General features: G+C 31.9%; 1 protein-coding gene across 2 annotated transcripts in view; it reads right to left on the bottom strand.

The window, feature by feature from the left end:
- Srp72 (signal recognition particle 72) overlaps nt 1-12,306 on the bottom strand; it is a 36,086-nt gene that overhangs the window by 11,658 nt on the left and 12,122 nt on the right. For both annotated transcript variants that reach the window (XM_075366973.1, XM_075366972.1), the window contains exons 4-6: nt 6,765-6,882; nt 4,254-4,444; nt 2,180-2,450 (exon numbers count right to left, since the gene is read on the bottom strand). In XM_075366973.1, coding sequence (XP_075223088.1) covers nt 2,180-2,450; nt 4,254-4,444; nt 6,765-6,882 — 580 coding nt within the window. The remainder of the gene's footprint in view (nt 1-2,179; nt 2,451-4,253; nt 4,445-6,764; nt 6,883-12,306) is intronic.

Genomic DNA, 12,306 nt, shown 5'->3' with positions numbered 1-12,306 from the left:
CTTCACAACACATGTCCACACATGACTGCATGCACAACAGAAACAATAAACTCCAGTTAAAATTATTTCAGAGAAGTAATAAGGCAAGGTTCAGAAGTTTTATTTTATTACAAGGAAGAAAGAAGAAAAAATGCAGGGAAAACACAAGCATAATATCTTATTTACATAGTAATAAATTCCCTTCATTCATTTTCCTGAGCCTAAGTTTGTGATTTAATTTTATTTATCTTTTGTATTTAGGTTACAGCTATCAACATTTTTTATTGTTGCTCTGCTTAACCAATAAATCTCTTACAAGCATTATAAATTAATTAGGTTTTGAACATCATATAACATTACTTATATGAGGTATATCTAAACATTATATAAATATCTGAACATTTTTAATTATAAGCCAACGAAGATATTTAGTGATGTGTGGTTGGCAGCACTTGTTCCACATAACCTCCTCTGTAACCACATTTTCTTGGATTGTTGATATCTCATTTAGTTTTATTGTTATTTAAGTGCAAAGTGTGATAGTAATGTGCAAAGTCTTAAGTGTTAGTAGTGATTTTTGTAATGTGTGATTTTCAGGAGCAACAATGCAATATAAAATTTTGCATGAAGCTGGGGAAAACATTCACAGAAACTTTTCAATTTTTGAAACACGGTTACAGAGATGATGCTCTGGGTCATATGCAATGTTACAAATTGTTTTCATGATTTAAACGAGATTGACAGTCAACTGAAGATGACCTTCAATCAGGAATACCTTCGACTTCAACTGATGACACCCATATCCAGAAAATCAACGATTTGGTACACATAAATTGCCAACTGACTGACAGAAAACTTGCAGAAGAGGTTTAGCATCTCAATTGGTTCATGCCATGGACATTTTGACTGAAAAATTGATCAAGCATAGAGTTGCAGCAAAGTCTGCTCCTTGTTTAATGACCAAACAGCAGAAAGAACATAGAGTGGATGTTTGTCGAAAATTCTTGAACAACCTAATGACGATGAAGCATTCATGTAAAGGATCATAGCAGGAGATGAAAACTGGAATTACAGCTATGACATTGAGACAAAAGTTCAGTCATCACAATGGACTGGCAAAGGATCTCCACACCCCAAGAAAGCATGTCAGTTGATCCAATGTGAAATTGATGCTCTCTTTTTCAATTTCAATGGAAGTAAGCATTTTGAATTCTTGCTTTAAGGTGAACTGTGCATACTACCAAGTCATTTTATAACATTTACATGAAAAAATCTGCAAAAAGAGACCAGAATTGTGGCGAGAGAACACATGATTCTTTCAATCATGACAATGCGCCCACAAACTCAGCTTGTCAATTTATCAGTTTTGTGCCAAAGGTCAGATGACCTTCCTCCCTTACCCTCCCTACTCACCTGCCCATATAATCAAGGAAAATCTTTGTTGATTGCTACTTTGGAAAGTACCATGAGTTTTCTCGTCGCTCCAGATATGCTGGTTGTGATAGTTTTGAACACCATCCTGTTGAAAGAAGCTTCATTTTTACATCAGCAGTAATAGTTACTGTGTAAAATTATTCAAAAATATAAAATTAATATCAATTGTTTTATTAACATGTAATATTACATTTTATTGAGAGAAAATTATTAATTAATTTGATACTAATTTACAATACTAAAATTAACAATAAATAAAAACAATTAATATTTAATCAAATTAAATGTAAAGTGGAGGACATGAAAACAGACACAAAATTACATCAATTTTCTGTCATAACTCTGCTATTTGTTAACAGATTTTAAAAAATAAAATGTAATTTTGTTCAAAATAAAAGGCTTAATAACATACATAAAAGGTAAATAACATACATTTTGATAAAACTTGTATCATTACAAAGATGCTTACTAAATATTAATGCGATACCCAAACTTGAGATATAAATTTTTATATAAAAATAACAAAATGGCAGACAAGGGGAGAATGAAGGAGAACTTGCGATTTTTCCTAAGGATATTTTTTGTTTAGTTTTACAAGTAGAAACCGAATAAGTAAAGCCAGCCCAACATTTTAGAAACACCCTTGTGTGCGAGTTTGTATGTCACCCTCCCCCCTCTCAATCTCTGTGTGTGTCTGTGTATGTGTGTATATAATAATAATAATAATAATAATAATAAATAGGAACATGTAGTAAAAAATTAATACCTGGTTATTATACATGGCAAAGAGACACTGATTAAAGGCTACATCCTTGCGTTGTCTTGATGTTAATTTATGTTGAAGTCCATCACTAGTAGCATTCTTCATTTTTTTCTTAGAATCAAATATATTTTGATCTTTATTAATTGCCACACTATTATTGCTTGCAATGGCTACTAATCCTATATCTTCAGGTTTTCTTTTTAATGTAGCAGTATATATTGCTTGAGCTTCTTTTTCTCTACCTTGCATCTGTATGCAATAAGCTTGCTGTACTCTATAAAAAAAATAAGTAAATAAAATAACATATTTTTTATGTATCTTGCATTAAAGACAAACATAAAATTCACTATAACACTGTTGGTCAAAGAATAACTCTAGCCTTCTGGCCTAAAAACTGATTTATTTACATATTTTATAATAATAAATTATGTTTTTAAAATGATTAAAGTGCATAACTGCATCAACAAAAACTGAAAAAAATATTAGCAGCCATTGTATTTGCTAAGATGGTCTAAGCATCCAGTAATAATCCTTTTTTTCCCAATTTAGTCTCAAAGTATAAGTGACATGTAGTCTTGTAGTCTCAGGTTGACCATTTCTGAGATGTTGTTAATTGAAACCCAACCATCAAAGAACACCGGTATCCACGATACCAGTATTCAAATCTATATAAAGGTGAACATTGGAACTCTTTGACTTCAAAATCAGCTGATTTGCAAAGATGCATTCACCACTAAACTAACCTGATGGGTTCCAGTAATGATCCTATGGACGAAAACAGTTACAATAGCACTCACTAATTTGATGTACAGAAAATAAAAGATTTTACAGAAAAAGTGAAATTAAGAATATATATATATATATATATATATACACATATCACTTCAGAAGTGTACCACAATTTCTGTTAGGGTTTATTCAAACTAGAGCAAATGCAGTCTTAAAGTATATGTTAAAGGTCAACTAAATTTGATTAATAATGAGTAATTAATATTACTCTTTCAAATGTTAATAAACTACTAACTGAATAAATATTTTATACTCAAAATAAGTCAAATAAAAAATCAGTGCTTTCATATTATTCAAAACAAACCTTTAAATATAAGAAAACACAAAATTTATCATAAAATATTTTACAAAACATACTTTTTGAATTTACAATGCAGATCATATACTGAAATTATATGTGATCATCTGAAAATGTATTTTTAATGGCACAAAAGGCTCAAGGTCCTTTTTGTAAATAAAAAGTAATAAATCCCTTTTATTTAATTTACCCTAAGACATGAACTAAATAATTAATGATTTTTTATTGGCAATTAAATAAAAAACTGACTCACCTATAAACTCAAAATAGTTTTTTTTAAATAAAAAATTTTTTGCATCAATAAATACTAATTACTTTTATAAAAAATTTAAAGACTTCACCATTAGTTCCATTTAAGTACATAATTAAGAAAGATCAACTGTAGCAGTTAAAATATACCATTAACACTAATACACATTTGTTAGTAGTCATTTAGTATATTATTTATTCAATTATTTACTATATTTTTCTAACTACCTTCTACCAAACGATTAAAGATAGTTAATTCAATTTTAAGTATGTAATGGATCAGCTTTTCCACTTTCTGAAGTCCTTCTACCCACTTTTTCAAATGTCCTCCATCATTCTATTACATTTTCTTGGTCTGAATAATAAATAGGTAGAAACTTTGTATTTTCTCTACTATGACAAAACCACATAACTTAACTATTATGAATAATGAACATTTGAGTACTAACTGTTTTCAGCTCCTTGGTTCAATTTGTTATGTGAACTTGAAAATTTATTTAAGACAGAACAATTAGCATTTTTTTATACATCCTTTAATGTTTGTAAAGCAATGTGAACTACAGGTGCAGAACTATTATGCAAAAACAGTATATACGTAGGAAAGCTAAGTTTAAAATGATAAACAATAGCAAAAGTCATTTATTGACTTTTGTTATCGTCAATTATAAATTGTTTGTTATTGATCAATTTGTTAAATTGGTCAATAAACTGAAATATATAAAGTAAACATAAGTTTTTAACCTAATAATTCCAAGTTCCTCTTCAACATCTTCTTCAGGTACAGCATCTTCTTCCATTACTTCACGACATAATTTTTCAGCAACTTTTAACTTTCTTTCAGCTTCAAGATATTGCCCACGCCCAATGAGTCGACAAGCAGCATTATAAGCTAACTCATATGTTTGTTCTCTTAATTCAGGAATCTGTTTATTCTGTGGAGATGAAAATATATTATTAAACATATCCAGTGAAACTAAATAAATTACGAAGGTAATATAAAAACTTGTTCATAATTAATTCCAAAACAACTTATGAAAAACATAAAAAAAGTATTCTGCATATCGACAGTCAACAGATTACTATAAATTAGATAAATTCTTGAAAGAGTAGTCATTTGTAATGAGAAGAGACTCAGATTAATTAAACTGAACTGATTAATGTAGCTAAAACAATAAGAGGAAGCAGCTTAGTACATCGTAGAAATATTAGAAATGATCAGCTGATATACGTATAATTAACAATCTTTTGGAATGATTAGATCCAATTTAGCATAATGTAGTAGAAAAACAAACTATCAGCAGTCTCTGGTTTAGTGACATGAATGGAAATAAGTAAAGCCTACTAAATTGATAAGAGGTGTTGCTTAAAGAGAAAAACGACACTTCTTCACAAATATTCTAATACATACTAACTGAATGAATGTACTAAGAATGAAAAATTAAATAGAAAAGTTTAAGCAAATGTCATCTTTGATTTTTTGTTTTAAAAAACATGTCTACTTCAAGGTATACATACAAATTTAAAAATAAAGAAAAGCCTGAAATCAAAAGTCCACAACTTTATCAGACTTTATAACAAAAATTTCTTTGCTCTTAGAATAAAGAAAGAGGCAATAGAGATAAACATGAGGACGTAAACATAGAAAAGGAATGGGAAGTAGCTGAAGAGGATAAAGGACCAATGATATTAAAATGTGAAGTACCAAAAGCAATTAAAAAAAAAAAAGTGGACAATACGAACTTCCCTTAGAATTTTACATATGCTTAAAGGACGGAGTGGAAGTAGTTGAACTGTATAATAAGATATACAGTGTGGGAGAATGGGCTGAAGATTTTGTAAAAGACTAATGTTACCAATTCCAAAGATAACTAGTACAAAAAAAATGTACAAATCAATAAGTTTAATAGCTCAGGCCACTAAAACATAACAGTACTAAATTGGAGGTTAGTAAGAATATGGAACAGAATGCAAGAGAGGAACAGTTCAGCTGCAGAAAAGGGAAGGAACAAGATGCTAATAATAAGATTGGACTAATAAGGATGGTTGGAGAGAGATATATAGAGAAAGAAAAAGGAATGAATCTATGTTTCATAGATTTAGAGAAGCATTTGATAGAGTCAAATGGGAAAAAGTAATACAGATTCATAAAAAGAAAAAAAGTAGAATGGAAAGGCAGCTTAATTAAAGAATTATACATGTAACACAAAGCAGCAATGACAGTAAATAAGAATATGACTGAATGAGTGGGTCTAGGGGTTAAGGTGTTAGGCAAGGATGCTGCCTCTCACTGACTCTGTCCAACATTTACATTGAATAAATAAGGATTATATTAAAAGAATGAGGAGAATAAGTATAAAAGGATGAAAAGTAAGATGCATGTGGTTTGCTGATGATATGGTAATTCTACCTAATGGCACATATCCACTTCAGATTTGTTTATAGCTCTGAATGAAGAAATGAATAGTATAGAATGAAAATAAATGTAGGAAAGATTAAAACAATAGAAGTAAACAAAAGATTTAGTGATAATGATAAGTAAGTGAAGAATAGAAAAAATAAAAATTACAGATATTTGGATACTATGGTAACAGAGGAGGCAGAATGAGCACAATGAAAATAATAGGAAGGATAATAGCAATGGCAAAGGAAGTCTTCAGTAAGAAGAGGAAATTATTAAGTAGTAAATCTCTGGAATATTGTTAAGGAAGAGATTAGCCAAATGCTATGTATGGAGGGAGTGTCTTGTTATATGGGAGTGAAACATGGACAATTAGGAAGATTGAGAGGGGACTGGAATGAGGCTTTTGAGAAATGGATATAGAGGGGATGGAAAAAATAACATGGACTGATAGGCTGAGAAAGTAATGAACAGGATTAAAGATGAAAGAACACTTCTGCAGGATGTACAAAAAATAAAAGGTAACTGAGTAGAACACATATGTGTAGAGGAAATGAAATCTTGACAGCTGCATTGGAAGGATCAGTAGAAGTAAAAAGGAAATGAGGAAGAATGCTGTTAATATATGAGGTAAACATTGGAAATTATAGGGGATGAATGAGCAGGCTTGAGACAGAAATGGATGGAAACAACAGTGATGTAAAGAACCTAGCAAGACATCAGTTGATGAAATAAAATGAGAACACAAAAATAAACAATAATAACAAATATAATGCAATAAGTTTTAATAAAGCTGAGAAGTTTTAAATATAAAAATACTTCTGTTAGCAATAATTAAAATTAAATTTCTTTACCGTTCCTTCAATTGTCATGTTAGCAACAACTGCAGATAAATTAGTTTCTCGTTCATCTTCATAATCATCAGTAGTATTTTTAATAATGTCACGGTACACATCAAAACAATCATCATACCTGAAATTATTATAAACTTATGAATTTAAATACAGCTATTTTAGCAATGTTTTGTTACACATGAGTTCAATTTAAATGCATATATGAAAAAACTTAAAATGATTTTACAAACAAAAGATTTTACATTCATTGAAAAGAATGCCATGAAACATTATCAATTTTTCTATCAACTGAAAATATTTTATCTTTATAATACAGACAGATATAAACAATAGATTTATGTATTTATAAATAAAGCTACTCAAAGAAACAAAAAAAGTCATTTTTTAAAAGAATTATAATGTCTAAGAATCTTTTCTACAAAAAAAGAAATATTATAAAAAGAAGAAATTATGTAAATTTTATTAATTTTTTCTCATTTTGTGTATTACATAAATAAATATTTTAATCAGATCAGAACATAGTTAGGAATTATATAGATCATAACAGGAATGAGATTTCTACTCCATTAATAATAAAAAGAAGAAATTATGCCACCATTTGTCCAGAAGAATCATAGGGAAACATTAATCAGACAGAATCTCAAAATATAAGTTAATAAAACAGGATATAAAGTTTGAATCAATTCACAGAATAATGTATAAAATAATTGTACAGCAAATATGTGAACTGTACAAAATAAAATAATTTATAAGGGATAAATTAAATTATTTGAGTACATATCTGTATTGACTAAAAAGGATACAGAATTATTAATTAATTTAACAGAAATTGTTCCAAATCTTTACTAACTCAAAATAAAATCGTTTACTTTGTATGCAAGGTTATTTAAGGAACAGAAGATGGCTTTACAACAATTTGGAGACAGCTTTACTGTTATATATAAATGGGTTCGGGACTCAAAATAAACACACTTAAAATATACTTGGTTAATCTAAATTTAGAGAAACATATGAAAATTCTGAAGTGATTACTTTTGTAATAGTTTGCTTGAAAGGTTATTAAGAACATGGAAAGCTACTAAAATCAACAATTAAATATACATTTAAGCCTTATGTATTTGAAGACTATTACAAACAAAAGCACAGTAGTCTGTGCTAAACAAAATTCTAAACAATTTAGTTTCAGGTAAAGTTTCAAATTAAATAACTTTACGTACTGATAAATAGTAACAATCCACGTAATATGGCATAGATGAAGATATGTTGAGCTAACCAGTATCATGCAACAGCATTATATTTAGTATGTACAATTTTATTTTAATTTTCTTGCTGATAATAAAGCTTAGATCTGAGCAGGCCAATGTATATTTTTCAACCATTTGCAGATGTTCACTATTTCTTTCACCGTAATAAGTCAAATTCACTAAAATTTTACAATTTTGCATTCTGTAATAAGTTAATGGAATAAATTAACAATATTTATACTCATTACTTAGAATACAGGCTGTAGAGTGTTACCAGTGCTTTCTGAGCTCATTCTACTAGCGAAAATAATGGAAAAAGCTCATATAAACATGGATTTGGAAACACTCCATCAGCAAGTTATGGCCAATGAAAAATCTCACCCTGATTCCTGGGCAGACTGAAATAAACTGTAATGAAATTCTAGAAACCCAAATTAAGGGATAAACTTCATGGTTTCTAATGGTTTTTGACCCGACAAATTGAATAAAACAGGTTCTAGAATTATCTCTCCTTAGATTTTATAATACCCAACATAAAACAAAAAAGGTTTGTTCTGAAAAACACATATTTTTAACATTTCTAACACACAATCTTTAAATGACTAATAAATGCATAAAATTTCAAAACCTTGTAGAGAATTTAATTCTGAGAAAATAATTAAAATAACCCAATAAAAAAAAATACAATTCTAAGAAATTTGATTTTATTAACATTCACTGTATGAGAAAACTTTTAAATGTTACCAAATATAGAAAATGAAGTTCACAGCTAATTTTTTTGTATTTTAATTTTTTTATTATTATATCATTAAAAAAATTAAAATGTAATTGATACATTTAATAAAGTTTACAGTAAATTTTTTTAAAAATCTGTCCTACTTCAGTACATTTGGCTGCACATTTTCTGACTGCTAGCGTTGCTCTGCACAATTTTTTCTTAATTTGTGTGGCAGCATCTGTTTGTGTTGCTGCTTCCTGACAAATCTGGGTTAGGATGGCTGGTCTCTCCATTCAGTATGTTATGACTCAAAAATACCTATGTGTTATCCTTGATGAGAATTTTCGGTTCAAGGAACATCTACAGTATAAAGCAAAAAAGGCCACTTATGCTTTTTATGGAATCTGTAATTCATCCCGATTGGGGGTTGAATTAACATACCATGCGTATCCTTTACAAAGGTGTCAGCAAAGCTATTATGCTGTATGCTGCGCCTGTCTGGACTCACCGCATGGCTTTTAGGTATTATGCAGACATTTTGCTGCGGGCCCAGCGACTCCTCTTGCAGGCTGTTATAGGCGGTTACAGAACAGTCTCACAGGGGGCAGTCTGTGTTATAGCCGGAGTCAAATCAATAGATATCTTAGCTAATGAGCGTAAGGAAAGCTACATTTCCAAGGTAAATAACCTATTGATGTCAGAACGAAAGCGGGAGATTGAAGACTGGTGCCTTGCGTCTTGTGCAGGTCAGGTGGGACGAATACCCCACAGGTCACTACACGCATGGTATATTTCCTATAGTATCTAATTTAGGTGCAATTAGATGGGTCTCTCCCAATAAGTATATCACACACTTTCTCTCCGGGCATGGTGCCTTTCGGGCGAGTTTGGCTACGTTTCGTTTGGTGGATTCGAGTCAATGCCTGGATTGCTGGATTGATGATGCAGTGGACCACACCCTCTACATCTGTTCCCAATACAAGGTCGAACATTCACAAGCTGTTAGGGAACTTGAGAGAATACATTCCTTTCTGGATCTCTGTACCAACTGGATGATCTGCGAGGAATGGTCTATAGTGGTTGGTTTTCTTCACACCCTTGCAGTGTGTAGGTCTGCACAAGGAGTTTGATCATGGTAGGATCCTGGATGGCTAGGATTCCGGTTATATTGATATTTTGTTTGTGATTTGATTTTGGGCTCTTGTTGGTGGGGATGGCTGCGCTGCTGGGGTATGGTGGTCCATGCAACCAGGGACATAGCTTCCCTCCGCCAGTAGCAGTCCTGATTGTGACTTGTTAATGCCATGCGAGACACCATGACGGGACCAGGTAGGGGTGCAGGGTTTGTAACAGGCTCCTGCACGGACCAGAATGAGGTTACGTTCCCCTTGTTAGATGACCTAAACTGGTCGACCTATTTGGGTGTAGGTCTGAATTTCTAAGTTGCATAAAACACAATTTTGATTGGTATGAGTGTAGCACTGATTTAATTTTAAACTCGTTTGTTTTCTGAGGCATTCACAGTCACGAACGGTGTTCTCAAATCTGTATTAGGCGTGGGGTTTGCGCTTCCGCGGTTTAGTTAGTTTGAGGAAATCATGTTAGGTTGGATGTGAAGATGTCCGTTTGAGGCCTACATGAAGGCAAAATTGAATATGTATTTACTGATGCAAATGTCTGCTGAGGCATTTACATCGGTGGCATCCCGACCGAGGCCTGGCTGATGACTGTGATATGTAATCAGTTAGAGGGTCTAAAGATGACCTCCGGTAAAGCCCCTCACCTCAGTGCTTGGAACAGAAGGGGTGGTGTGACGACCAGTAACATCACAAGGTCAATTTTTCTGCTCTACACAATACTTTTCATCCAACCTCATATGCAAAAATCTAACTGTATTAGAACAGGTGATCTTGGTGGGCAAGGGTGTACTCCACAGCAGCCAATCCATCACTCTGGAAATTGCTCATTTAAGTATGTGAGAAGCGAGGAGGTGCACTATCGTGCTGAAAGTACATTCTATCTTGATAGCAGCAGCACTTATTCCTTAATTTAGACATCTTGGGAGAATGAATGGTCCAACTAGCTGATCATAAACTAGACCACTACACACAATGACGCTAAATCAGTGTTGGAATTTACATTCTATTGCCGTGTGTGAAATGACTTCTGCCCAAGTATTTTTATTGTGATTGATAAATAAAATGAACCTATGCAATTAGCAGTTCACATTCAATCAATTGCAATATTGCAAACAAAGAGGAGGAGGATCTCTTAGTTGAAGACTTTGAACTAAATTATGGTAGGAAACAACTTTTTACGAAGTGCCCTCCATACTGTAGACTGGAAAACTCAAAACTGCGAGGAAAGGTATTATGTACTAAAACCCAGACTGCCTCTATAATGGTTTCATCAATATTGGCATAATGATGTGCCAAACGGTCGCAGTGAGTACTAATTCTGGAAAGTATACCATTTCTTGTAGCATAAGGAATAAGCCACTAATTGTTTTAGGGTTTGGAACTCTGCAGTTAGGAAAATATCTATGATATTCTGCAGCATTTACATTTCCATCACACACACCCAAGATAACTACCATACCAGTGTATTCCTAAGTCATAAATAACAACAGCATTGCTGCAGTACGATAGCAATTACACACACGTGCGTGAACATGTGTGCACGCACACACACACAATTTAATTACACTATACTTCTTTTTCCTGTTTTAGCCTCTAGTAACCACCATTCAGAGGATGAATGGTGGTTACACTTATTCAAAGGATGAATAAGGATGATATATATGAGATAGGAGATATGTGGTTAATTGAAACCTACTCTCTTCTTTTTCCTGATTAGCCTCCGGTAACTACCGTTTAGATAATTCTTCAGAGGATGAATGAGAATGATATGTATGAGTGTAAATGAAGTGTTAGTCTTGTACATTCTCAGTTCGACCATTCCTGAGATGTGTGGTTATTTGAAACCCAACCACCAAAGAACACCGGTATCCACGATCTAGTATTCAAATCCATGTAAAAATATCTGGCTTTACTAGGACTTGAACGCTGTAACTTTTGACTTCCAAATCAGCTGATTTGGGAAGACGTGTTAACCACTAGACCAACCCGGTGGGTTTAATTGAAACCTACTGGGTTAATTAGACTAAACTCTGGCAACAATTCAGATAGTAACACAGAACATGCAATGCGCTGATGACATGACAAAATGCATTGTTGGCCAGCTGATTTCTGTTACCAAATTACAAAATCAAAATTTATCAAATTTCTAATTTGACAGTCAGTTCAAGAAAGATACATAATAGTATAAAAGATACAATAAAGTTTATTAACTTTATTGTCTGAATAACATTAGTACTGGTTTTTTTATTTTTATTTTATTTGTATCTTTAACACAACATTACTTTTTGTATTTTTGCACTTTGCAGGAAAGAAAACATGCGTTTTACATGTAATCCCTTCATTTTCATATACTATGTGTATAAAGTCTTTGTAATACAAATGTAAAAAAAGTGTTTTTAGACAACAAATTTTTTTTGTTTTTTCTTCAGATTTTAAAACTG

Source organism: Lycorma delicatula, chromosome 5, assembly GCF_047948215.1.
Source record: "Lycorma delicatula isolate Av1 chromosome 5, ASM4794821v1, whole genome shotgun sequence".
In the NCBI taxonomy this organism is placed as follows: Eukaryota; Metazoa; Arthropoda; class Insecta; order Hemiptera; family Fulgoridae; genus Lycorma; species Lycorma delicatula.
Note: the sequence above shows the minus strand (reverse complement) of the source record. Positions and strands in the feature narration are given on the sequence as shown.